The sequence below is a fragment of the Punica granatum genome, chromosome 5 (assembly GCF_007655135.1).
Source record: "Punica granatum isolate Tunisia-2019 chromosome 5, ASM765513v2, whole genome shotgun sequence".
NCBI classification, from domain to species: domain Eukaryota; kingdom Viridiplantae; phylum Streptophyta; class Magnoliopsida; order Myrtales; family Lythraceae; genus Punica; species Punica granatum.
Window position 1 is genome coordinate 3,190,457 of NC_045131.1, and position 26,742 is coordinate 3,217,198.

Below are 26,742 nucleotides of genomic sequence, written 5' to 3' on the forward strand. Positions count from 1 at the left end.
AGAGAGAGAAAAATGTAAAAAAAAAAAGAAAAAAGAAAAAGTTATGTTTAATTACTAAAATAATTAAATAATTTTTTTATAATTTTTAGATTATTTTTAATGGATAATTGTGTAATTTTGTAATATTTATTTTTAAAATTGTCAATAAATTGAAGAATATAAGGTTTTGTGTCATTATTATAGTATAGATCATTAACAAAGATCATAATTAAAAAAAAAATCAATCAATGCTGAAAGAGATTTACTCTCTTAATGGGTCGACCAAGTTTGAACTGGATGATTAGTCGGGATCCGTTAGGCACATGAATATTAGAGTGCACACCGAAAAAAAAAAGAAGAGAGAAAATCAATCCAGTCCTCGAGTTGGTTCTTATTTATGCAATTCTATGACAACCACAATAATTATATGACTATCTATATCTTATCTCGAAAATTTAAAGTCCCTCGGGTGAAATCTAAAAATGAATTGCTCTAATATATGTTGCACTTTTTTCTTGAGTGAAATATATATTGCATCTTCTTCTTTTTTCATTATAAAGGAAACCTTGTAATCTAATAGAATAAAATATAAATTATAATAACTAATAAATGAGTACAAACAATCCTATCATGAAAATTGAACATACAATCCATCATTTGATAGGCAATAGCCTCTGTCACTACGCTACAACTCTTTGTCATATCATATATATCGCTATTTACATTCTTTGGTACTTGCAACAACTGGTCTCTATAAGTCGTCATAATTAAGAGTCAGATGTTGCTACTGGCATGTTAATGATGTAAAATCTGAGAGATGGTCACATAATCAACGATTATATATGGAGACGTTTCCGTAAAAAAAGGGAGAAAAGTTCAGGAACTCTTTCCCCATCGGTGATGGAATAATGTAAGTTTCCCGTTTACCAAACGAAGCAAGAGGGAGATGGAAATGATAGAAAAGGTCAGAGCAGCCAATCCTGAACTTAATCATTGTCTTCCCAATTTGAGGAGGAAAAATCAATCCTGTACTTAATCATTGTCTTCACAATTTGAGGACGAAAAATCAAAGGGAAGGGAATTATAGATAGATAGATCTCACTCACTCGAGGGAGCTCATCCGGTATCCGGCGAAACCAGTTCAGGATTCTCAAATATACATAGTCGACCGTAAAAGTTAATATAATAAACCATATTTGACTTCGATCGACTATATTCATTTTGCAATTTACTATATTCATTTTAGGCATTACTGGATCAATCCTACCATGGACTGGATAAATTTCTCTCACTCAAATGCAAAATACTATCTCCTCTTTTTTTTTTGGGGGATAAAATGCTATCTCCACTGCTAACCTGTCATCCACTCACACCGACTGATCGATGATCAATCCTCAGATGAATCATTACAAGACAACCACAAGTCATAAGAAACTTGATAAATAGTCAATAGCAATGTTTCAAATTATGCAGTTGGCTCGCGTCAAGATCAGATACTATGCATTCTCGAATCCGATTGAACCTTAACATGCTGACGGGACAAATATCACTTGCACAATCCCAGCTGTTACCTATCATCTAAGTGGCTTGTTTCGCGCACAGTCCATATGAACAGTTTGGATCCACTCATGGAAGAATTAGTCCATTAACCCCAACCGGCTCCAGATAGATCCGACTCCTATGCTAGCTAGCCCACAAGTCATCATTAGGGTAAGAGAATATATTTAGTGAGTAATACATAATCAGATGACCCGTATAAAATTCCACCCGAATGAGATATATAAAGTAAGAAAGAGAATTATTTAATGAAACACTTAATTCGGGAGTGAAATTTTACATAATTATTTATTTGTGTATTACCCATCCATTATTTTCTCTTACGTTAAATGTACTCAAAAGTGTTTACATCCATTTGGGCCTGATATGGCCTTAGCTAAGTCTCCGCGCCTGATTTGATAGGCTTATGTTTTAAGAAAAATTACGTCCCGTTTGATTTTGCAATAAGATTTTAAACATTCTATTTGGTTTTAAAATTAAAATAAAAAAAAATTTAACTTTAACTTTAACTCAATATACTACATAATAAAAATACACGTTTCTCAAGTCAAATTTATAATTCCATCTCATTTGTCATTTTCCACGATCAAAATCTAAATTACTTTAACTTCGAAACCGAACACACCATAAGATTTTAACTCTAACTGTAACTTTATTCACTACACAACAAAAATCAACTCTTTTAATTGAAAAAGATAAACTCCATATATAAATCCACATCCAAATCCATTATCCTCAATTCAATTTTTAATACTAAATTTTATCAACTATTCATTTTTTTTAACAATTTAACAACACAATCATCACTTTTTCTTCACTATTAATTACTTTTTTATATTTTTTTCATAATTCAACGATACAATCATTACAATCCAATTAAAATCAAAACTCAATTTCACTTGGCTCTAAAATTACACACACCTTTAAGTCCATGATTTTTGAGCTAAGCCTTTCCCATGATCATCATATCATCATTTGATTGCATCGCTCGTCAGAGCAATCAATTGACAGCCATCCATTAACATTCCACGGACCAACTTTATACATAATCAAAGATTGCAACGACGACACACAGGATCTGCTGTAAATCGAGCAAATCAGTCGATATTATTATGTAGGTGTTCACAGTACATTTTTATGCTACATCAGTTAATAATGACACAAAGCACCCAGTCACAACACAAGCATCTATGGATATCAACAGCAAAAACCACGGGGCTCCGCCGGCTTCTTCATCAGTCGATTAATTGGTCTTCAAGTGAGGATCAACGTCGACCCTAGCGACCCCGACCTCCTCAGCCTTGGGGACCTCGACCTCGCCAACCACGTAGCCCTCGACCTCCTCATCTTCGCCCCTCACGATCTTCTCCTCGGTCTCCTCGTCGACGAAGTTCGGATCCCGCTCATCCAGGGCTGGCGGGGTCGGGGCGAGCTCGCTCTCGGCCACATCTTCTGGGCCCTCCCAGGTGTACTTCCCGCCGTGGCCAGACTTTGGCGCAGGCCGCCTGATGCCACCTAGGCCGTCCACGGGATGGCGCTCCTGGCGGAGCAGGCCCTTCTCCTCGAGCTTCCGCTCGATGTACTTCACCGTGTGCGGGTGCCGCGGCTTGAAGTGAGTCTTCTCCACCACCTTCTCGACATGTTCGTCCACTGCCGGCTTCATTGTGATCTGTCTTCGTGCTCTCCCGGTTCTGTTAGTTCTATAAGCAATGTCATATATATGTTACGAAGCTGAGGGCATGGAAGATATGAGAAGCAGCTGGAGACAGCGAACGGGAAACTATTGCGCGCAAGCAGACACATTTGTCGGGGGTGCTAGAAAATTCGTCGAATCTCATCCGTGTGATGGCCAATCATGTAGTGAAACGTGGACTGAAAAAAATTCTAGTAACTAGGAGAAGCCCCGTCTTATTTTCGCCTCCGCATCAGCCGTGGCATGCTACCAAACGTCTGATCTTACCATGCAGAGGATATCGGACGACCAAACAGACAATATGGTCTCTTTCTGACTGACTGCAGTTCATAAATCATAAATTACAAAAATATGTTTCGTCCAGCGAGCTTCGACAAGATAACGTGATATTCATCGCGATTTTGTTGACATATGAAAAGTCGTATCTGTAAAAAGCACGTATATGAGCAAAGCGAAATCATATTTATTGAAATTTTGTGAAGCGCCACCATAGATAATTATTCAACTGCGAGCAAACTAAATCACATTATTTCATGAAACCGATTCACCGATGACCATCTCTTATTCTATTCACGGAGCACCGAACATATTCATCTCGGGAGATGTCCTTTGGGCAGGCACATTCTCAGGATTGTTTATCCCAGCACCACCAGCGGATGCATTCCTCCGGATATCATTGTCACCTGCGACGTCATTAAACTGACGACCAGCCTGCATTGGCGTAGAATACATATGGCCCTCGAATCCCGGTGGGGAAGTATTGGGAACTGCTCCAGTCGTCGAGTGAGGTCCTATCCCGGGTGATGCGGAAGTCGATGCATACTCTCGGCGGTTCATTATGTTATGGCCCATGAAATTGTTTGGCACAAAAGTCCCGATTATCATCTGGAAATCAATATATAAGGAAATGAAAACTAGAAAAAATGATGGCAACTTATACCATTGTCTAGCACACTGCAAACAAAGGATTTACTCGATTGGATTAGTCATAGCTCAATGGGACTTCCGAAAATCAAGATTCACGCCAAAAAAAAAAGGATTTACTTGAATGGGGGTAGCAGCTACTAGTGGACCAGCAAGCCCTCCTCCTATGATCCGACCATCAGCGCATGCTAATGACACGCTTAATCCGCCCATCACGCCCCTGCTAGTGCTAGCATTAGCCACGGTGAACGATCCTGATAGAGACACTATCTCAAATCGACCCTGCAAGAGGAGTTTTATATATATTAGGACCGATCACTCATTTGAATATATGAATAATGGAAAAAAAAATCATCCTTAACTGGTTGGAAAATCTAATAACGGGAATTACGAACTGTAGAGAGTACGTTGTGCGATGAATTCAAGAATAATTTGTTCATCACACTTTTTGTTACATTGCCACATCGAATATAAGTGGTAGATTTCTCACCTCGAATTCCATGCTTCCACCGGGGGACCCGGGCCCGTGAATAGCAATTTTAGATATAGCTCCTGTTGCACAAAGTACGCAAACTCCTCTTTGGCTCCTGCGAACAATTGCAACAATCTTTCTAGCTACATCCTGTAAATATTGGAAGAGCATAAGTGACAAGCAATCAAACAAAAAAGCCTGCATTGAAACTATTTTTGCGAACCGAAGATGCAATCAAAGAACAAAGTCCGTTCTTGTTATGTACCTCTCCAGCATTCACCATGATCATATGCGTAGTGAAGTCCCAACAGGCCGTGTTCGAGAGCCAATCACCTTCACCGATCAAATCCCAATTAGATAATCTATCTTGAATTGCTATTTACCAAAAGCTTTTTCCATGTGTTCTTAGGTAAATTATTTTTAATAGAACAAGTAATATAGTTAGATAGCATTTTCGATAGACAGTGGCAAAGTGATTGCAATTTTGGCAACCAAACGTTTTCTTATTTTTCACTAATACTTTTCTCCACTTGTTTCTTTGATGATAATTGCGACAAAAAAATTGAAGAATAACAAAGAGAAAAGAAGACCCCGAATTCCATGTTCATAATTTTTTTTTTCCTGGACAACAACTCACTGGATTGCGACAGGAACGGCGAACCAAATCCGAGAGGCCTGGCCCAACCCATGTTTCCGGAATAACCCGGTCTCGAAGGCCGGGGCATCCTCAGGCTCTCGTCGGCATTGTTCCTCCTCGGCCGCCCCCTCCTCCTCCTCCTCCCAAACAAACCCACTCCACTGGCACTGCCCCCAGCAGTCTCCTGTCCACTCTCCCCCACGCCACTCCCGGGCGTCACCACGGGTGCTGCACCGTCCACGCTCGGGTTTCCTGCAGCGGGTGCAGGCATTGCCGGAGGCGGAGGAGTAGCGTTGGCAGTCGGGTGCGCCGGCGAGGCGGAGTCGCTTGAAGTCGAATCGACTTGCACCACGAACTCGTTGTTCTCCATTGTTCTAAACAACTGAATGCTATATGTGCGACTAACCCCAGAGAAAACGGATAGCAATGTATAGGAGATTTGAACACGAGAGCTCTCTGCATGTAAATGGCGCCACAAGAGAATTTATGAGCTTCTTGCCAAGGATTGCGAAAGAAGATGACTGTTGGGAAGGAGACCGCCATTATTATATTTCCATGCTCGGAGACGTACGTGAATGGGCCTGAGCGGTTAATTGACTGAGACGCCGTTTCGGCCATTAGCGCGAGGGAGAATTTTTATGATTTATTTTGTTTATTTTCTTTTTTCCTGTGTAAATTAAATGCAAGAAAAAAGAAGAAGCTATTATTATGTGAAAAAGCATCTATGATATTATGGTCCGCCAGAGTACCTTGCGTGGGTTTGGTACTTTAAGGCCCTGTTTGGATTCGAAGTTAAAATCATCATGATTTTAACTTTAACTTTAACTCTACACTACACAACAAAACACACATTTGAAAAGTCAAACTAGTGGGTCCCATATCTTATTCAAACACACAATCTCATTATACACAATTATCTACTACATCCATTTATTTTATTTAAAGTCAAACTGGTGGGCCCACAAACCCTTGTCTTCTTCCTCAATTAAAGTTAAAGTTAAAGTTTCGTTGACTTTAACTCCGAATCCAAACGGCCCGTAAGAGCATCGCCAAAAAAAAGAAAAAGGCTAAAAATATTATGTCGTAATTTGAGTATATAAATGGCGAGCATGGTCTAGGTAATGAATGTCGATCAAGTTAAACTACTAAGGGTTCTAATTTTTTATGCTTCAGTTTATGGGACACGCAAAATCTTATTGTTCAGTTGCCATCGAGATCAAGCCATAATAAACGGATCTAATTATCTAGCTAACTTATGAATCGATGGTATACCTTAGATTTTCGTTCCCGAAAAAGAATTGCTAAGATTTTTAGCTGGCTATTTAGTATCCTATATGGAACCAAACCAAGCACCTAGCAACAAAAGAAATTACCAAAGACAACATGATTTCTCAGTAAATGCTATTAAAGATTGAAGAAATGATATATTTTTGGATTTTCTCTTTAAATTGAATTGTCTTTGAGCACCGGTCAAACCATTAAATTTATTAATCCAGCAAGGAAAGGACATGATTCTTCAAGTTGGCGTGGATTAAATTAAGATTAAGAAAGGATGAAGAAGAGGGGCTATAGAGAATTCTACACATGTTTTCTTCTCATTTATATTTCATGAATTTTCATCATGTCAACTATTTATATTTTTTCCTTTAGGGCATGTTTGGTTCGCCGGATTAGATCAGACAAGGATTAGGTATTCCGTACGGAATAGATAATCCGGCGTTTGGTTCGCTGGATTCCGGAATAAAAATTCCGACCGGACATGTATATGCGGATTAGGACAGGATTAGCTATGCCCCCCAGCATAGTCCGGATTAGCTGAGCCGGGTGCGGATTAGGACGCAAAAAGCCCAAAATACCCTCGCCTTCATCAAGTAATTACAACGCATGCCATCCTATAAAATACCTTGCTTCCCCGACATTTCCTTTCAGTCGGAAATTAGAAACCCTAGCAGAGCTAAACTCGTCCATTTCGCATCCCCTCCGACGCGATTTGGGCTTCGATTCGGCCGTCTGGTAGAGGATATTCGAGGAAGGGTTGATCGCCGCCGCTCCATTGCCGGTCGGAAAGTGGAAGGAGAAGCGGAAACTGGGCGGACGTCCCTGCTCAGGTAAGTCTGCTTCGTTTCGCTCTGGCCGAAAGGATTCTTCGATTTTTTGCTAGCCCAATACAGCTGCTTGTTCATGAAGTCGCGCAATCAATTTTTGATTTGATATATTGGTACCTTCATTCTGATAGTTAGTAGTGGAAACCACAAATTTTCCGGAAATACCATAGTAGAGATACATAGGGAGAAGCTAGTCTGCACGAATATTTAGATTGTGATTAGTTTGATCAAGTCCCGAAATCGATCTTGATTTGAGAAGCTATTGATTGAATCACGGCTTCACTCCATGTTGCCCGAGCTCAATAACCCTCCTAGAAGATCAGTAATCTTCACCCTTTAATCGTCTCCACCAGAAACTTCTCGTCGGGAGTGGCGAGTATCGGCCCAAGAAGGAGACTGCGATCAAGTTTCCCTGAAATTGTTGATTTCGGTGGTCTTTTTTTTGGCTCATTGAATTGTGAAATCTTTGTTGCAGACATTTTATCGGGGACGGACTTTTGTGGGTGATTTGCTCCTTATGTTGAATCTCGTACTTAAATATCAGTATACAAGGCTTAGATTGTTGTGCTTTTGGTACGAATGTGATTTCTAACTTTTAATCAATGTGTAGCTTATGAATTAATTTTGATATGATTTTTCGAGTTTTGTTTTTTTTAGCAGCTCTAATTTGTGGAGGGAATAAATGTCTTTTTTTTTAGAAGTTTGCAGTCGGAATGTTTTCGGTGCAAAAATATAAAATGTGAAGGGGCAATAAGGATTTATGGAGGACAAACAGAAATTTTTACAGGCGCACAGAGCTGAGCATAGCTTGGTGTGGCAGCTGTATCAGTTGGTTCTCGATATTGGTTTCTTTCCTTGCACGAGGTTTGTGAATTTTGTCTACTGATTCATCTTCTAGGGGAAGACAGGATCCTGAGTCTGGAGAAGAGATACTTTAGGAATTCCAGAGACTGGGTCGATAACAGATGGGTCGAGATTAAGCCGAAACTGGACATAGTCTCTTTCCTATATTCAAATGGATCTCACAGGCCAAAACTTCCCCTGTGCTGTAATAGCATGGAAGAACGGGAAGAGCTGCCCCCATTGAAGGATGTCAGTGGTCCCTCAACTCCCAATGCCAGAGTCATCACAGAAGATAAACAAGAATCCCCAGGGGAAACTCACACCGTTGCACAGATGAGCGAAGAAGCAGTTTTGTCTCCGTGATGGGGATGATACATAACAATAACATGATGTATAAAAAGAGAAGGAAGAAAACAGGAGGAGGTGATGGTAAAGTGTAATGATGATGTTGGTGGTCAGGGAAGATGAATTTGATCTTATGATAGAACGGTTAAATATAGTTAATGTGGTTCGAGTCTTTGGCCGGGAAAGTTGATTGTCAAAGATCGGGATCGACAAGTACTTGTAGATAATAGATATGTCATAGGAGTGGGAGCAACCCCTTTCTTTCTTTTGTTAAGGGGAATTAGCTGCTAACCACAGCAGTAACAGAGCATATAGCTGAAGAGGCAGATAATAATAGATGAGCTGAGGGGCATTTTGACTTTTTGTTGGGTACTTTCGTCTCAGCCACTGGGCATTTACTCATATATTAGCAAAACCTGTAAATCTCAGTAGTATTAATCATGCAATGGAATTCACAGTTCCATGCTTCCCCCCCCGATCAATCTTGCAGTATTAATCATGCAATGGAATTCACAGTTCCATGCTTCCCCCCCCCGATCAATCTTGCTAGGGTCCATCTGAAACAAGTGGTAGGCGTCCATCTTCTTGGTGACCTTACCTTTGAAGATCTCCACTGACATCACTTGCTGCATGCTGAGATAAACTTGTGGCGGTACCCTAATTTCGGTGCAAAGCCTCTTCTCCTGCTTATTCAGAAGAACGGATCAGAACCAACCAATCGATATGTACAGAACTCGACCCACAAGGGAAAAAGGAGATATCAAAACCAGGGAAAAGTAAGTTTGACAATTCTGAGAAGAAAAAGTACATAGGACAGGTTTCTTGGGTTTCAATCGGTCTAATTACTAAGAAAAACAACAGGGTAATTAGTGTCGTGTATCTTTTGCAGTCGGACAGGTCAGTTCAACTCTTAGAATTTTTATTGGAACCATGGGTCCAACAGCAAAATTTGTTTGTGGAAATTTGTGTCAAAGTCAGAGTGGGAAAGAATATGCACAGGGGACTGCAGAACTTACATTTTCAGACAGCAAATCCGCGCCGCTATAGCCCATTGTTTCCACAATGTTAGCAGAGCTTGAGGAACCCTGTCCCGCAGCTCTTGGGTCCGAAGATCCCATGAAGGCTCCATGGCTGCTGGGGCCCAGTTGAGAGCCATCTTTGGCCCTATGAGCACTCTCTTCAGCCTCCCTTCTCCTGTGCTCAAAGTACGCATCGGCCTCTGCTGGTGTGCGGCAACCTGCTGTACGGGCATCCTGCACAATTATTTCAAAGAATTTCCTTACACTCTCAAAAGAGTTGGTAACCACAATGCCAAAAAAAAATTACTATGCAATTTTCATTAAAGTTGTCTAGAATATCATACGTTTCACACCTTTGTTGTTCAAAAACCACCCATAATTTACAATGTCCTGCACACTCACTCATTTCCTAAGAATAGAACACTCGGCACGCAGTTTCTGAGCTGGAAACAGATTTTGCAAAGCAACTCTCAAAAAGTGCTTCCAGAATGTGGCCGAGTTTCTGTGAACACTTAAATGGTACAAGTGCAAACTTGACGGAATAGCAGTCAAGCATATATATTTTATAGTGCAAAGTACAGATGCTCGAATCTAATAGTATCAGGCTGTAGTTGCATTGAAAAAAATTGAATCCAAAGTTATATTTTTCAATAAGTTTCAGAGAAAAATTCTTGATTTTCAAAATATCAGTCTTGATTGGCAGGCTGAAGAACACATTGCCAGAACCAGATAGAGTTGTGACAAAACAATTTGGCGGTTTTAAAGCCTCTATCTAGTTTGAGCACAGACTGATATTAAAACTTTTATGCAAATCACTCTCATCACTTCAAGCTGATGACACAATGAAGTGTAACACTTTGTAATTTCAAAAGCTTAAGCTCTAATTTTTGAGCTATCAGCAATGCATCATTTTTTTTTTTTTGCAGCTTCATTAATAAAGACTCTAATCATATAGTTCAAAAAGGCTAAAGCAGGATAACGTGAAGCCAAAATTTTCTGAAAAAAAAGAAGAGAAAAGAATTATCTTCGTTCTTGCCTTTGCCTCTAGTAAAGAATTTGTATCCCCCAACAATGAGAACACCCCAGCCAGCCAAAGAGGCAATTACAAACTGCACAATGAAAAGAGTCAATTAGCACATCTGTTTACAAGAACTCAAAATGATACTTCGGAATGTATAGCATATGCACTGACAAGTTCTGTATGGTCTGAACTAGCCTCAAGAAAAATTTAGTACTGTTTTCAAAAGGCATTGTTTCAAAACTTCGCTTTCTAGAGAACACGCAAGTTGGGTATGATAACATACTATGCGAAGTAAATTCATACCAAGGCATCAAAAAATTCACTTAACGATGCAAGAGTCATTAACCATGCATCCCTCACACATCAAATCCCAGCATAAAATGCAGTTGGAAGATCTCAAACAGAATGAGATAATTCATGACCGTCGAGTAAGTGACGATGTTTGGGGGGCACCCTTGGCCATGCATTTCGTCGAACAATTCATAGACTTTAACGAAGTCGTGTAGGCAGCAATAACATCGGATTATGATGGAGTAGCTGATCACGCAGGCCTGGGTACCATGCCCCTTCATCTTTTGGATTGTCCATAGAGCCTCATCTACCCGATCGAGCTTGCACCATCCATGGATGAATATGTTAAATGTGTAAGCATCTGGGGGGATATGAGGCTTAAGCCAAGAATATCTCGCGAGCCTGCTCGACCTTGCCCTCTTTGCAGAGCGTATCAAGCAATAAGTTCATCGTCTCGATGTTCTTCTCCAACCCGAGATTCTCCAGCTCATCGAATATCCAGACGGCATCCCTCCAAAGTCCTGCACCAGCAAACCTTCTCATGACCTTGCTCACTGTGTTGAGACTCACAAAACCGCGTTTTAGCATCTCATCTAACATTCCCCTCATTCTCTCCATCTGCTTGCTCTTTCCCAGTATGTCGACAATCGCATCGTACGCTTCCGGGACGTGACAGAAGCTCGAACGCGATTCAGCCCATCGGAACACACCCAATGCCGATTTCCAGTCATCCCGAAACCGGTGGAGCAGCTTCTCTACGAGCCCATGGGAAAGCTCCACACTTTCACAAGCCCCATCATCGATCAGATTCCTACAAACCTCGTCCTCGCTGCTGCCGACCCGAGAATGGGGAAGAGCCCCTGAGGTGAAATGAGCGCTAGAGTTTCTCGACAGTGCGCGAGAAAAATTGTATTTATATGAAGGATATTATTGTCTTTTTATCCTATTCCTATTATTTCTATTCCTTATTCAATCCAACCAAACATCAGAATTATAATTCTATTCCCTGTCTATTCCCTTCAACCAAACACAAAAATTTCATCAGAATTTTCATTCTATTCCCTGTCTATTCTAATCCCAGTCTATTCTATTCCCTATCTATTCTAATCCTGCGAACCAAACGTGCCCTAAGCTATCACTGCAGTCCCCAATATTTGAATCGGCCATCAACTACATCCTTGAAGTTTCGGAGTCATCGATATCATCCTTAGAGATTGAATTTCCCCATCAATCTAGCCCCTCCGTCCAAAAGGCTTAACAACATCCAAAAAAGGATGTTAAATTTCAAAAAATAAAGTGAAAAAAATAAAACTAAAATTTTGTTCTTCTGGGTAATGGGAAGATGAGCTCGGCGGTGAGGGATCCGGGCCAACCGCCTCGCCCTCCCGAGCAAGGTCGCATGGAGGGCCCAAGTCGATGGGCTCATGCTTCAAGGATAGGATCTAGAATGGGACGGGCGTTCTCGGTGGCGGCGTGCTTGCTGGGCGGGGCGGTCGAGTCGTGGTCAACATCTATGTTGAGCCGAAGCTAGTGTTGAGATATGAGGCCTCTGCCCTGTCGTTGTCATGATCGTTCATCTTTTTGGGCCGCTGCCAATGAAAAGCTTACAGAGGTTCAAAGCCGGGGTTGAATAAAAGTGAGCCTTCGACAATATTGGAGATCCCTGAGCACAAAAATTATGGATTCCTTTCTCCTTTGGCCTCTAAGAAAACGAGGGCTAACGAAAATCATAAGGCTGAGAAAACAGAGAGTGAGAGGGGAGAGAATGGAAAAGATTAAACTTCATATGAGGGAAGAGAGAGATGGTGAGTATTGGGTGTTATCTGGATGCGGGGGGAAATAACGAGAGAAGTAAGGACGGAGAAGGCGAGGGTTGGCGGGAGTGAGGTGGGGGAAGATGCCCGTCGGGATCCACCGCCGCCGAACCCATGTAATTTCATCCTCCTATTACTTAGATCCTTCGTTATTACTTTTGTTTTTTCTTTTTTAACTCAATTAAATATCATTTTTTGGACGTCGTTAAGTCTCTTTAAACGGTGGTTGGATGGAGGGACTAGATTGATGGAGAAATTCAATCTTTAAGGACGAAATTGATGGCTCCGAAACTTTGAGGATGAAGTTGATGGCAGAGTAAAACATTGGGGACCGAAATGATAGTTTACATAAAAATAACTCTCTCTTAGGCGTAACAGGGATATCTTTGAAAATTTAAAAAGGTGTTTGAAACGATATGGAAGTGATTGGAGTAAGTTAAAATCATTAACGGATATCGAGTTTTTTAGGCCATTTTAAGAAAATATTCCGATCTTTTATAAGTCATTGCAAACTTTATTGTATGATGACTCGCTTACATCACTAGAGGTTGATAAGACAATATACGTAGACAAAATAACGATTTCTTAAAACGATCTGGCTAATTTATCCAATGTGATTAGGTTAATTTGGCAATTAATTAGCACTATCAAAGAAGATACAATAATGGCCTCTCGCATGAGAGATATATTTGATGATGATGTAGAATTATTAGCTTGCGTTTGGTTTTTTAGTTGAATTAGTGATCCAACTCAATTTAATTTTATGTAATGATTATGAGTGTTAATAAATATATTAATGTGTGATAATATATATGTATGTATGTATAGATGAGAAAGTGTATGAAAATTTTATTATTTAAAAATTAATTATAAAAATGATTAAGAAAAATTATGAGTGAGAAATTATTATTAAATGGAAAAAAAGATAAAACAATAATGATTATATTGTTTAATTTAGAGAAAAATATAGTTGAATAGAGTAAAGTTACATTATTACTTAGAATAGTAATGATTAAAGTTGGAGAAGAATAATTATATCGTTGAATTTGAAAATATTTACTAGTTTATTTTTCTAAAATTGACTCTTTAAATAATATCCAAACGTTTTCTTTTGGGCACATTTTTGTCTAAGTTATGTTAAAAAATTAATTTCATCACGCAGTGTTAGCCTTACTAAAATTTGTTGTAAAAAACATTATTGCCCCCATCAAAGATTGCAAATGATATAAAGAGAATTATTTTAAAAAATATCGTAATATATTGAATTTTAAAATTTCTAAAAGGACCTTTCGATTTTTAACACAAAACTTGTAAAAATACTTTATTTTTCAAATATATTTATTATTTCCTAATGACAGTAAATCATTCGTACAATTTGAACAATAATGCTTACAAAGAATAATCAACTTAGAAAAAATGGTCAATTTGGCATAGTTAAATAATTATCATTTAATTTTTAATTGTGCAGTTCGGCCTAACAATCTACTTTTTCATTTTATTTAATAATATATTTCTTTAATTTTTAATGTAATTAATTACTTGCGGAATAAAATTTTTAGGCAACCAAGGGGTAGTGAATGAGAAGTTAAAAAATGTTAAAAAATAAGTATTATTTAGAAGGATATCATCTTAAGTTTTTCCATTATATTATATTATCATGCTGGTGTTTAATTCGAAATATAAATTTTGAAATTTATATAATTAGAATGTTAATTTGAAGTATAATATCTTTTGTGAAATTGTGAGCCTCAAGGCGCCTTTTTTTTTTTTTTGGGGGGGGGTGGTTGTGTGGAGCGTTTAGGAGAAAAAGAAAGCTGTGCTTTGATTAATTAGGATTAAAATTAAACTGCTTTGTAACCGAAAATAAAATTAAACCGCTTTTGGGCATAGTATCTTTCTCATAAGCAGTAGAGACACTTCAACCAGAAATTCTTAAATAGTCATCATATGATTCTAACAATTGTCGGCTTCATTAGGTTATGTATGTCTCGATCCTGCAATATATTCATTCTAAACTAAATACTAACTCGGGTCGGGCATATATTCGGTCTTCTTCCTCGTACCATGGAGAGATCATTTTAGCATCTAAATAATTGTGTTGATGGACATCGCATGTAATATTGAAGTCATAGAATACTGTAAAATAACAGTAGGTCGATCTTGCTGAGACTAAGCAAGTACCATGATGTCTATATACTTCTCTAGAAAGCAGCCGGCATATCATCAGCCACCGACTTCACGGAAATTGATTCGAGGTTTGACAAGGCCGTGCGAGGTTCATGTGGGGTCGGCACCGAGCTACCTTCCGATTACCCGACTCGACAATATCGATATTTGAATTATAATTATTTCGATATGCTGATAAAAAAAAAACACATATATGTTTTGATATCACCAAAAAGAGAACCTACGAGCGGATAGTGTTTTCAAATTTCAACTCAATGCTCGGACCGGCCCACAACTCAGAAGGGCTTCATCCATTGGCCGCCAAAAGGCCGAATCTCATCTAATCCGACGGATAGATATCAACCGGGCAACGCAGCTCGAAGCAAGACCCAGTCACCCACCACTCCTTCGTCGCTTCTCCGGTCGACCCATTTTCCCTCGGTCCTCGCCCTCCGAGCTCCCGGCTGGTCGTCGCCGGTGGTGGGGGAGATGCCTGGGCTCGTTGTTGCTCCGATTAGGTCCGAACTTCGCTGCTGTCCGAGTCAACGGTGAGTTCCTCCTTTACTAATGTCAGTGGTGGTCGGTGCCGTGCTGTGCTATTGCTTTGACTGTGCTGGGAAATGCCGTGTTTGGCTTGAGAGAAATTCGGAGAAAATGAGTTGATTAGGAGCCGTGGAAGCGCCAGCGAAGGCTGGCTTGAGCTGAATTTTCCGACAAACGTTGAAAAGCTTAAGCTAGCTGGTAGAGGTGTGGAACAAAATGGATTCCTTCCAAACATGAAGAGTTTCTTTGTTAGACATAATTGCCTAATATGTATGCTGTAGAATGTGGAGTTTAAAGTGAAACAGGCCCAGATTTGGGTGTTCTAGAGCTTAGAGCGTTGCCATATGGAGCTTGCTGGTTTAGTATGGCAGTTAATTGCACTTGATGTTAGTCTACAAGGCAATAAAATGTGTAATGCAACACTCGACATTTAGCGATATTGAAGACTAGGTTGGAATCTTGTCCTCGTCTAGTTATAAATTAGTTTTGCTCTGTTCTTTTCCTTTTACGGTTAGGGCGTTATATGCTGCATATTGGGAATGATTCGTAAAATTGCAACTTGCAGGGCTTTACGGTTGAGATTCTTCTAATATTTCCTTTCCTTCTCCGTCTCTTTGCAGGAATGGGGAGATTTCTTAGAACTTTAGGGTGATATTTTTCTCTGAAGTTTCATTTTATACACAGTTAAATGGGCGGGGAGAAGGCAACGGAATCTTGGTTTAGTAGCTTGTGGAGGATTTCACGGGGCAAAGCATCAGAGTCCGAGAAGGCAACTGTTGGAATTCTTGCCTTTGAAGTTGTGAGCTTGATGTCCAAGATAGTAAAGTTATGGCACTGTTTAAGTGACAGAGAGATGCTTAGGTTGAGAGAAGAGGTTGCGAACTCAATCGGAGTAAGAAACCTTGTCTCTGAAGATGATAATTACCTTATGGACCTCGTTCTGAATGAGATCATTGAGGATTTGGTTTATATAGCGAGGGCGGTGGCCCGACTCGGGAATCGGTGCTCAGACCCTGTTTTTAGCCGGTTCGAACTATTCCTTGCTGACCCCATACATTATGATACCGAATGGCTCGGATGGGAGTTCAAGGGGAAGAAGATGGAGAAAAAAGTGAGGAAAATGGAGAGGTTTATCGCAGCCATGATGCAGTTCTCTCAGGAGCAGGAAGTGTTGGTGGAGCTTGAACAGAGCCTGAGGAGGATGCGGGCAAATCCTGATACTGACAAGGTCAAGCTGCTTGAGTTTCAGCAGAAGGTGATGTGGCAGCGTCAGGAGGTGAAGAATCTCCGTGATTCGTCCCCATGGAACAGAACCTATGATTACACAGTTCGGGTTCTTCTGAGGTCATTTTTTTCCATATTAGAGAGAGTCAAACTTGTGTTTGGGACTCACCATATTGGAGGAAATGATGATTGCAAAGGGGTGAACTCAACTCTCATTTCTCGGAGCCATTCGTTTTCTGCTCTTGTGCATTCTTCGATTTATCCATCAGAGAAATCAGCAGCCATATCAGAGAAATATCGTACAGGAAGGAAGCAACGGGAAGGGCGTCACAGTTCATTCTTTCTACGTGGAAAGAATACTCGCTCAAAATCAGAAAATATTTCTCACATGGGACCCTTTAGGGGGTGCATGGATGGCTGTAATGATTCTCCTCTCCCACTTGGGCATGAATCAGAACCAGTCGGGGGTTCCATGAGGATTACCAGCATTCACCAGAAGGAAACAGACATCATGAAAAAGCCGAACATGGGCCCACTTCATGGAAACAGGATCTATTTCAAACTCAACCAGTTGTATGGAAAGGGTAAAAATAGAATCTCGGTTGCCCCTCTGAATTCTCTTGGTGCTGCTGCCTTAGATCTGCAGTACGCAAGAGTGATCATTCTGATCGAGAAGCTCTCTCAGTCGCCTCACTTGATTGGTGCTGATGCAAGGGATGATCTGTACAATATGTTACCAGCCTCCATAAGATCTGCTCTAAGGGCCAAGCTTAAAAGTTACACGAGAACCCTGGCATCATTTATTTATGACTCTGCTCTCCTGTCACAGTGGAGCGCATCTCTGTTTCAGATACTGGATTGGCTGGGTCCACTGGCCCACAATACTGTGAGGTGGCAGTCGGAGCAGAACATCGAGAAGCAGCCCGAGGTATGCGGGCCCAATGTGCTTCTTGTGCAGACTCTATATTTCGCCGATCTAGCGAAGACTGAAGCTGCAATCGTGGAGCTTCTGGTTGGACTAAATTATATCTGCAGAATCAGCAGAGAAGTTGATGAGAGAGGTGTGTGCAGGCCTGAGTTCAGCGGAAGGGAAGCTTATGGTAACATGCTTGTTAGGAGAGATGAGATCGGTCTCAGTGTGGGGTAAGTTTCTCAAGGTGGGCCTAAGTGTGTAGTGTGATGCTTATGATAGTTCGAGGTAGTCCTTCTGACCCGTCCTGTGACTTATGCGGGTAAAGGCGCTATTAGCTGATTGCGGAGTGCGTATTATCGACAACCGAGATGAGATTCTTTCATTTGTTGTGTTTGTAAAAAGTGGGTGACAGTTTAGGCCTCAATAGTTCGCTTAACTTCTTCTCTCTGTAAATCGTGTCCGAGAAACTGTAATATATAGTTAAAGCCTCTTGATGTTTAAGGTGACTGTAGGTCTTGTAAGCTATTTGTAAGTTTCCATCTTTCTAGAATTCGTGTACCAAATGCAATACCTTTACACCTCGAGAGCTATCTCGATCTCTGTTTCCTTTCTTGCCCATCCTGTTCGAGATTCTTGCAGGTGAATCACCCTCTTCTCAGTTGTGGAGGCCTTTTGTAGGGCTTGAGAGCCGTGTAATTGAGTCACCAAGAACATCAAATGAGATAGGACTGATGTGATGATGTAACAGCTGGAAAAGAACATTCACACTCACTTTGATTCGAGATAATCTTTTTGCATTTTTCTGCTTGTTTTCCGAAGCAGCCTTAATTCTCTACTCCATAGGTTCAAACAATTGTCAGTTGAGTTGATGACATTTCGTGATCTCAGTTTCGTCCAACATTTTAACGAGGGTGAGGACTGAAATTTGAATGGGCCCATTGGGCCAAAGTACGAAATGTACCCAAGAGCGAAAGGGCCCACAGGAAATTTCCTTTCGCCGTCTCCTTCCCTCCCTCGCAAACGGCTGCAAACTTCCACTCTCACCTCAAAGAGGCAAAAGCAAAGCTGCTGAAGCTTCCGAGCTTGCAAGCGAGGAAAGAGAATGGCGACCTGCAGAGGGATGATCGTTTACAAGCTATACAGAGCACTGAGCTATGGCCTCTCGCCGCTGGTGCACCTCCACCTGCGGTGGCGCAAGTTCCGCGGCCTCGAGCATCCACTCCGCTGGCCAGAGCGGCTCGGACGCGCCTCCGCCTCTCGGCCTCCCGGACCGCTCCTCTGGGTCCACGCCGTCTCCCTAGGTAGCGAATTCTAGCTCAGAAATGGAATCCTCCGCGCTTCTCTTAGTATTGAAGAGAATTCTTCTCTGTTGCGTTAGTCCAGTTTTGGTTTGGGCGAACGCTTGATGAAGCTGCTTCTTCTGCTTTAACACGTAAAATGAGATGCTTACCTTCATCAGTCACTAGCTCAGTTTTCCCTGGGTCTCATTACCACTGAATGATTGAGTTTTAGTTATTTTTGAAGGACAGTATTTCAACTTTGGATGCGTTTCTTCACTGTTAATGCTGTTCTTTGTTCTTGTAGTTCTGCATATTTATGTTCCTTGCTAAGCCATAATGCCGCTGCTTACTATTTCCTCCATACATCGGATTAGGTGAAGGAATGGCTGTAATTCCTGTGATCAAGCAATGCATGCAGCAGAGGCCTGACTTTAATATCTTGATGACAACGACAACACTCTCTGCATTGTGAGTGGTGACCAACGAAGAAACTGAAAGCATGTGGCTTCCTTTTGAGTTTCACTTATTTATGTGCTGGTTTTGAAGTTCTTATGTAGTGAAGTGATAAAGGATAAGCTTCCCACTGGGGTCTTATATCAGGTACTTCTACTGGGTTGGAGTTTTAATTTACGAATTTCTTATCCCCTTCTTTGTTATCAACCAGGGTGCACTTTTCCTAATTCCAAAGAGCCATACATTCAGATGGATGTGAAAGATTAATGTTGGCATTCTCTTGTTTTGATGGCTACCTGTTTTATGCATCTGCTTGACCTTTTGTGAATCTTACAGTTCGCCCCTATTGATACTCCCATGGCGATGGATGCTTTCATTGGATATTGGAAACCTGATGCAATCATACTTGTGGAAAGTGAATTGTGGCCAAACCTCATCCTTAGCGCTTCAGAGAATGGTGTAAGTTTATCTGTCTAAATGCGTATTTCAGATGACGAACGCACCGAAAAGGATCGCACTGCAGTTACTTTGATGATGTATCTTTCTTTAATTGTTTCGGGAAATTTAAGCAACATTTAAAGTATCTGAATCTAGACCTATATTTATCACGCAATGACACGAAAACATGCTGCCAATTTTGTGGATAATCACATGTAAAGATAGGGATGGGATGCTGGATTTATGGTCTTGTCCACTTCATATTCCTCAGATTGCATTGGCATTGATAAATGCCCGGATGTCTGCTAAGTCCCTTAGACGCTGGTCAGGATCACTGCTGCTTCCTCTGGTGTCACTGCTGTTATCAAGATTTTCTTTGATTATTCCATTGGTAAGCTTGTGCGTGTTTTGCATTGTGTCTCTTCTAGTCAATGCTAGATTTCCATGCTACTGACATGCCTGCGTTTCAGAGCAATGCGCAGGCAATCCGCTTTCAGCTACTTCAAGCTCCACCATTTGTGATAAACTTTTCCGGTGATCTGAAATATGGTGAGCTTGCCAATGCTGAGTTTGATTTTTTTCAATATTAACAGATCACGAACTGTATGTTGTAGGTTAAAGAGTTGGAGCTTTGTTTTTGTCTGTTTTCTTTTAGTAGATAGTTTGGACTTTAAGCAAATTACAATATGCAAATAGGTTAGGGATTCCTCAAGGGACTCCTTTAAGAGTGGTACGCAATAACTACAAGTGCCCATTGATGGGGAGGACCCTTTAGGAAGTGCATTCATGTGAAAAACATTGGAATATACTAAATTTCAGAAGGTAAAACAGCAGGATCTAATCCTTTAGGGTTAAAGATTCTACTCGTTTTGAGTGTATCTTCTTGTCGTCAGTACACAAAAAGTAAACTCTATCTGTTTGTTCCAACAGCAGCCTACCTGAGATTCTGCAACTTCTCTGCTCCCTTTATGTTATGTGCAATATATTGATCGTTTGAGATGACAAAAGGAACGGTTATAAACTTATAATCCAAGTTATAGCCGTTGTATTTTTTTCTGTTCAGCTGTAGGAGAATGCAATGTCTCTACTGAAGAGGTAAGCTGTATAAATGATCTGAAGTTGCAACTTGCCCACAAGAAGGTTTGGATGGCATCTTCAATACATAGTGGCGAAGAAGAAGGTTAATTTGTACTTTCTCCCTCTGTTACTATGTCCAACCTATATTATTGTATAATAGATCTTCCAAATCTGGCTTCAGCCCTAAAGTATGTTGTCACCTTGATAGGCAAAAGAAAAGTTTTTCTTAGTCCTGAATTGCAATAATTGCAGTTTTTTTTCCTTTTTCCTTTTACTTTTTTCCCTTTTCCTCTGAATAGTTTCTCTTATGTATTTTTCAACACCCACTGGGGCATGTCAGCTCTCCATTTGAGATGCTGGTATATCTGGGATATTTATGGATTCGGTGTGGTGCAGTTTTTGATATCTTCTTTTTTGAACAAGTTTCTTGTGCTTCAGCTTGACATTTTAATTTCGGGGATTTCATGAAGAGAACATTATGGTTTTGGTATGCTAATTCTATATTTGTTTGTGTCCTCACTTGAGCTTGCCTGCAGTCATCCTGGCAGTTCACGAGTATCTCATGCAAAAACATGGTGATATGGTCACAATAATTGTGCCTCGGTATCCCCAGCATGGAAGGGAGATATTTCAAGTATGGTGGCTAATGTAGTAGAACTCTATACAGATACTTCATTTTAGCGTGCATTATTGATTTCATATATGCTGCCATTTTAATTATTCCTATTGTTCTTCAATGGCATCTTAAGTACGCTGTGTATGTGAGCCATGAGTTAGAAGTGTCATTGGGTAATCTAAAATATATAACTAATAGCAGTGTATGATTAGTGGCACCACTATTCAAATAATTGCATATAATAAGCAAATTTCAGAAGTTAACAAAAGAAACAAAATGAAGGTATTTGAAGATCAGCTTTGGTGGACTGCTGAAACAATTGATGACCGTTAATATTGTACTCAATAGAAGAGAGGGTCATCATGTCTTTCTTTTAGATTTCAACTTGGTTCTTTTTCCACTTAGTAAACCAGCAACTATCAGTCATGCATCTCAATCTTTTTAACCTTTGAAGAATGTTGTCCTATGTTGTAGGCAATTACCAAATGCATGTGCTTGTTCAAATGATACCAACTTCTGAAGACTCTTAGCATTGGCAACACGATTGGTGGACTTTCTAATCAGAAAAGATTTTTATATCCTGGTAATAAACTGAATGTGATTTGATGCAGAAATTGAGGAAGGAAAGATATGGTGTAGCTTTGAGATCTCAACACAAATTGCTTCAACCTGGGACAAATATATACATAGTGGATACACTTGGTTTGTTGCTTGGCTTCCTCTTTTATTTCCTTTAATCCTGCTGGATCCCATGTTCTACTTTTGCTAGCTAGCTTGTGGGCACCTCTGGAGTAGGGAAACTTTATTCAAATTTTTTTTCCCCTTTGGTTGCTTAGGATTATGGTATTCAAAGTACAACATTGACAGTGGTGTTTTGAGAGAAAGAAGTGAAAAATGGTAGGTGTGAGATGATAGCAAGGAGTGGAAAAGATAATGTATCAGAAAAGCAGATATTCAGTATATAAAGAGGGGTTAATTCCGTGTCTACGAAGATTTTGAGGAGAAAATATGATCTTCAATGTAGATATGTTCTTCTGCGCTTGCTTTATAGGTGAACTGGGACAGCTGTACTCCTTAACTTCAATAGCCGTAGTCGGTGGTTCTTTCTTCCCTGGTTTAGCCGGCCATAACTTGTCAGAAGCTGCTGCAGCTGGATGTGCTGTTTTCACCGGTAAAAATTGAAGTCACAGGCATTAATTTCTTGCAACAATTTTCTCAGCGCTCATTCATGAGAGGCTTCTCTTTGTTGCAAATCATCAGGTCTTTATGTTGGACATTTTTCACATATGGTACTGCAAATGCAAAGAGTAAACAAGGTCTCCATCCAACAGGTGAACAGACACTTCCATTTTTTCTTGCTCTTAAGTGAGCCTCCCATCTGAAGGAATACTGGGTCTGTTATAACCAATAAATAGAATCATATTCTATATCTTGATCTTGAACTTTTTAACTGTTGATGGACTTTTCTACTGTCTTGGGAAATACATCAGGATAGTTTGACTGAGCTCCTTCTCGTTAAAAGAAATCGTCCACTTCTTTAATGTTTCCCATTTTGTAATTGTCGCTGAGCTGATTTAATCTCATTTTTGCATCATATGTGGTGGCGAAGTTGATCATGTTAAACAAAGGAACCCGTACACATGAGTAGACTACTTCTTGAAACTTATAAGATGTGATATCTCCCAATTGGTATGTAGCATGGAGTGGAAATAATTCTAGGAAATTTATCGCATTTAGTGGGAGCGAGATGGTTCTGAGCTGTATCAGTGGTTACATTAATCTGCTGTTTGACATATCTCGAAGCATCGGATTTCTTTTTCGGATTTAACAGTTTTAAAAAAAAAAAGTTATCGTGGATAAGCCATTTGCATGATAAAGATAGTCCCATGGGGAATTGTTTTCTTCTTATCTTTGTTGACTGTCTTCCCAATTAAAAATATCTTGGCTGGTCCCTTAGGTTTAAGGTTTTGCATAAGATTTACTTTGCTATCAAATTAAAGACTGTCCTATGCAGGTGTCTGGGGATTTGGAACTTGCAGAAGCTCTCGATGAACTCTTCACTGATAGCACAGCTCTCAAAATACGTCAACAGGCTGCAAAAGAAGCATATCATGCTCTCTCAAGTGGTATTATTGCCAATACATGGACACTAATAGATTTCCATGTTTTTAGGTATATTTCTTCATAGAATTTTTGCACACGCATATAACATATATATATATATATATTGGATAAGTGAGATTTTCTTATCCATTAAATATGTACAAAACAGCCATACAAACAGCAAAACAAGCATGATTACTGACTGAGCAGCTCTCTTGACCTAAAGGCTAAAGCTATCAGTAAGCTGGCAAGAATCAACTCTCTGTACAGCTTTAGGTATAGAGAGAACTCTTGGGCAAACTGATCAATAATTGGAGTTAGAAGAACCCCCTGATGGTTTTTTTTTTTTTTTATTCAGCAAAATTTTACATTATTTAGACGTAAAGTTTATAGATAATGTATATACATGAGAATGATGGAATATTGAAGACACTAGGATTCAGCTGATGACATATACTATATGTTACCATGCTTGTCCCTATACATGAGCTTTTCCAGCTCGAGACTTTTACTTTTCAATCACATGCCCTGTGTGCTGAATAATTCATCATTAAAAATTTGAAACTCTCAATGCCCATCTGTTGTCCTGAGAATATTACAGTCCATTGCATTCATCTTCAGGAGAATACTTGAATTTAGCAGGAATAATCTCGCCTTGGAAAGCTTTTATCTGCTGTTCTTAACCTGGCATTTGGATAATTCTATCACCTAGAGACAAAGAAAGGTCGAGAAATCTTTCTTTTGCCTCCACTACTATAGCTTCTTTCCCTAACACATTGATCTTCTCTCAAATCCTCCAAGAAGTGGGTTGAGTCCCTCCAATCAAGCTTCTGTACAAAGTGACATGAAAATCGGCTTCCTTTGGTCCCACGCTCAAGTGATGAGATCATATCTTGGAAGAGGAACACGTCGCATGGAATTGCCAAGGGGCCATCCTGCTCGTGCCCATACTCCTCATAAGCCCGGTCAAGGAGCTGGTGGAAGATAGGGTGGTTCAAGTAATCTGCCCTTATGACGAACCTCTGACAGGCTTCCCCAACAAGAATTGCCACATGGCCTGGTGGCACGTCGGAGGGCGGGTTGGTCCTGCTGCTGCCTCCTCTGGTAAGCTTCCTCCATACACGAGCCATTCTCTTGAGCTTTACGATGTTGCATATATCACATCTTGGGTTCCCCATTGGGGAAGAGGCCATGGAATGAGTTTGGTTTTCTTGCGCGGCGGTCATAAATGATTGAGAAGCGAATGGCCATCTGGGGGGGTATTTATCGACTCCTGGGAGGGAGATCTGATGCAGTAATAAACTCTTCAGATCATTCATTCATTTTTTACCACAGTACTCCCAATAATTCAGGCGCTCAATAATAATTTAAGAAAAGAAAATAGTGGGATGTCGACCATCACCCAAGAAAATAGTTTTGCATGCACACAATATATGCACCACCATCAATTGAAATCCTTGGATTATATTATATGAGTTCTGTGCTTGAAACATGTGGGTCCGATGCTTGCTATGCAATGAGACCTTTAAACGATACTAGCCTGTTAGTTATCTTTGTGCATTTTTAGAACCAAACTACATGGATTGTTGTTGTCGAGCCGAAAAGATTACAGGAGAAATTTAGCTAGATTATGCCGGAGACAATCGGAGATAGAGGGTTGAGAAGGCTTGCTGCATGTGCGATGTGCACTTGAAGCAAAAGGGAGGGGTATGTGATGGGGGGATGGGATGGGATTAGTCCATACTTGTGATTGGCCTTTAACGGTGAAAGTACTAAATGAAGGCATAGATATGACTTTTGCAGGTGGACCTAATCTTTGCCCCTATTTTGGCTTCTCACATGCGTGAGCTATTCGAATTATTAATGACAACTGCCTATGTTTTGCCCGATTCGTGAAACTGAGGTATAGAGGTATGGAAGGACAGGGCCCTTCCTCCCTTGATGGGAGATAGTACCTTACGGATCCAGCAAGTATAGCATCAAACCATATGGGAAAAAAGTCTGAAGCGGTACAATATGATATAATGACCTTGTTTTTCCCTCTTGGTTTGATCCCGAGCATCCTTCGGGAACTTCTTTGATTGGTTCTTGAACTGATCATGAATCATGATGAGGATACGACTCATATGAGTTAAATTTAATCACCATTGGAGTCTATCGCCTGTGAGTTTATTGAGCATTGGGGGAATTATATATATATATATATATATATATATATATATATATGTTTGTATATTATGATGATGTTACGAGGGGAAAGGGATTTAGTTGGTTTTTGAGAAACAAACATAAAGAGGTTGCAAAGCCCTCATGTGGTCTCATGTTCTCGTCCGCCAACTAGGACTGACACTCTACATGCTCACACATGTCCTTGGGGCTGGCCATCTGACGTGGCGGTCGTTACCCTTTGGTTCAATAGCTCGGGAAATTTCACTCCGAATCTCTCGAATTATATAATTGAAGATTCACATCAATCGGGAGCTGTACTTGGAAATGATCTAAGTAGGATGAGTATAGATGCTTGCTGCATGCATCTAACACTAGATTTATAAAGTAATTAAGATTTTTTTTTTTATAATGCAGGCAGATCTATTATTTTTACGATTATGCAAAAAACAATGAGCGTCATTTGATGATATAGATTAGAAACAAACATTATCATGCAACTGGTCAAAAGTTTATCTGCCACCAGCAGGAGAAATACACATAATAATAGTATGTCCTATGTCTATGTTATTGTTCTCGTAGATTTAAGTTTATTATTTTATTGAAGGTCACCATTTTGAGACCTAAGCCTTGTCTTATACCTGTTAAGCAGCCTGCCGGCAAGTTCCGAGTTTCTCCGAATTTTTTTATTTATAATATCTATGGTATTCTTATTGTGAATATATGAACTATATATCTACGCTAGTCGTAGAGTCCATGTGTTGCACGGGATCGTTTGCATTCGATTTTTATGTTTTTTTAATATTATTATATATTAAATGCGTGTTTTGACATTTTATAAATCGTAATTTACCATTATTAACACTATGTATATTAGATATATATTTTTATATATAGATACGATAACAAATCATATCTATAAAAATTATGATATGATTTATTTTTTTGAAAAGAAAATATTATAATAGATCTTTGAAAGCACAAATATTTTTATAGATAAAATCCTATCCAAATTTAATATACACAATAGTTTATTTGACTCACAGGTAATGAAATCATACAA

The 26,742-nt window shown here is 39.9% G+C and overlaps 5 protein-coding genes and 1 long non-coding RNA gene across 10 annotated transcripts; 3 read left to right on the top strand and 3 right to left on the bottom strand.

Annotated features, from left to right (window-relative positions):
* Positions 1-2,615: 2,615 nt before the first annotated feature.
* On the bottom strand, positions 2,616-3,251 carry LOC116207712. The gene has a single exon (XM_031540784.1). It carries the CDS (start codon positions 3,197-3,199, stop codon positions 2,780-2,782), a length of 420 nt encoding a protein of 139 aa, XP_031396644.1. The 5' UTR covers positions 3,200-3,251; the 3' UTR covers positions 2,616-2,779.
* Positions 3,252-3,799: 548 nt separating this feature from the next.
* Positions 3,800-5,632, bottom strand: LOC116207853 (AT-hook motif nuclear-localized protein 2-like). Its single transcript, XM_031540970.1, has 5 exons — positions 5,263-5,632; positions 4,891-4,958; positions 4,644-4,775; positions 4,274-4,435; positions 3,800-4,114 (listed from the first exon to the last, which is right to left on the bottom strand). Exons 1-5 carry the CDS (start codon positions 5,630-5,632, stop codon positions 3,800-3,802), a joined length of 1,047 nt encoding a protein of 348 aa, XP_031396830.1.
* Positions 5,633-7,176: 1,544 nt separating this feature from the next.
* Positions 7,177-7,939, top strand: LOC116207714. Its single transcript, XR_004156961.1, has 2 exons — positions 7,177-7,370; positions 7,843-7,939. It is a non-coding gene; the product is annotated as an uncharacterized LOC116207714 (long non-coding RNA).
* A 938-nt stretch (positions 7,940-8,877) lies between these two features.
* On the bottom strand, positions 8,878-9,808 carry LOC116207713 (transcriptional adapter ADA2b-like). The gene is made up of 2 exons (XM_031540785.1): positions 9,572-9,808; positions 8,878-9,238 (listed from the first exon to the last, which is right to left on the bottom strand). The coding sequence occupies exons 1-2, from the start codon at positions 9,671-9,673 to the stop codon at positions 9,008-9,010; spliced, it is 333 nt and encodes a 110-aa protein (XP_031396645.1). The 5' UTR covers positions 9,674-9,808; the 3' UTR covers positions 8,878-9,007.
* Positions 9,809-15,141: 5,333 nt separating this feature from the next.
* LOC116208051 lies at positions 15,142-18,136 on the top strand. The gene is made up of 2 exons (XM_031541256.1): positions 15,142-15,414; positions 16,030-18,136. Exon 2 carries the CDS (start codon positions 16,098-16,100, stop codon positions 17,778-17,780), a length of 1,683 nt encoding a protein of 560 aa, XP_031397116.1. The 5' UTR covers positions 15,142-15,414; positions 16,030-16,097; the 3' UTR covers positions 17,781-18,136.
* A 414-nt stretch (positions 18,137-18,550) lies between these two features.
* LOC116208055 (probable 3-deoxy-D-manno-octulosonic acid transferase, mitochondrial) lies at positions 18,551-26,244 on the top strand. Of its 5 annotated transcripts, none has more exons than XR_004157006.1 (14): positions 18,551-18,847; positions 19,201-19,294; positions 19,384-19,426; positions 19,616-19,738; positions 19,989-20,108; positions 20,188-20,266; positions 20,781-20,897; positions 21,331-21,428; positions 22,022-22,112; positions 22,462-22,581; positions 22,671-22,741; positions 23,425-23,582; positions 24,315-24,617; positions 26,097-26,244. XR_004157006.1 is itself a non-coding variant. In XM_031541259.1 (13 exons), the coding sequence occupies exons 1-13, from the start codon at positions 18,649-18,651 to the stop codon at positions 24,499-24,501; spliced, it is 1,500 nt and encodes a 499-aa protein (XP_031397119.1). In that variant the 5' UTR covers positions 18,551-18,648; the 3' UTR covers positions 24,502-24,983. The 5 variants fall into 5 exon arrangements, 2 of the variants coding, with proteins under 2 accessions (XP_031397119.1, XP_031397121.1); XR_004157005.1 differs by lacking the exon at positions 26,097-26,244 and adding an exon at positions 25,855-26,091; XR_004157004.1 differs by lacking the exon at positions 26,097-26,244 and adding an exon at positions 25,317-25,668.
* The last annotated feature ends 498 nt before the right edge of the window (positions 26,245-26,742 follow it).

Excerpts from the sequence above, each read along its gene's own strand:
- LOC116207712 (XM_031540784.1), bottom strand. The coding sequence starts at position 3,199 with ATGAAGCCGGCAGTGGACGAACATGTCGAGAAGGTGGTGGAGAAGACT.
- LOC116207853 (XM_031540970.1), bottom strand. The coding sequence starts at position 5,632 with ATGGAGAACAACGAGTTCGTGGTGCAAGTCGATTCGACTTCAAGCGAC. Across the intron at positions 4,776-4,890 it reads TCATGGTGAATGCTGGAGAG|GATGTAGCTAGAAAGATTGT; the intron begins GTACATAACAAG and ends CAATATTTACAG. Across the intron at positions 4,436-4,643 it reads GTGGAAGCATGGAATTCGAG|GGTCGATTTGAGATAGTGTC; the intron begins GTGAGAAATCTA and ends CTCCTCTTGCAG.
- LOC116207713 (XM_031540785.1), bottom strand. The coding sequence starts at position 9,673 with ATGGGATCTTCGGACCCAAGAGCTGCGGGACAGGGTTCCTCAAGCTCT. Across the intron at positions 9,239-9,571 it reads CGGATTTGCTGTCTGAAAAT|GAGAAGAGGCTTTGCACCGA; the intron begins GTAAGTTCTGCA and ends CTGAATAAGCAG.
- LOC116208051 (XM_031541256.1), top strand. The coding sequence starts at position 16,098 with ATGGGCGGGGAGAAGGCAACGGAATCTTGGTTTAGTAGCTTGTGGAGG.
- LOC116208055 (XM_031541259.1), top strand. The coding sequence starts at position 18,649 with ATGGCGACCTGCAGAGGGATGATCGTTTACAAGCTATACAGAGCACTG. Across the intron at positions 18,848-19,200 it reads GGTCCACGCCGTCTCCCTAG|GTGAAGGAATGGCTGTAATT; the intron begins GTAGCGAATTCT and ends ACATCGGATTAG. Across the intron at positions 22,742-23,424 it reads ACAAGGTCTCCATCCAACAG|GTGTCTGGGGATTTGGAACT; the intron begins GTGAACAGACAC and ends TGTCCTATGCAG.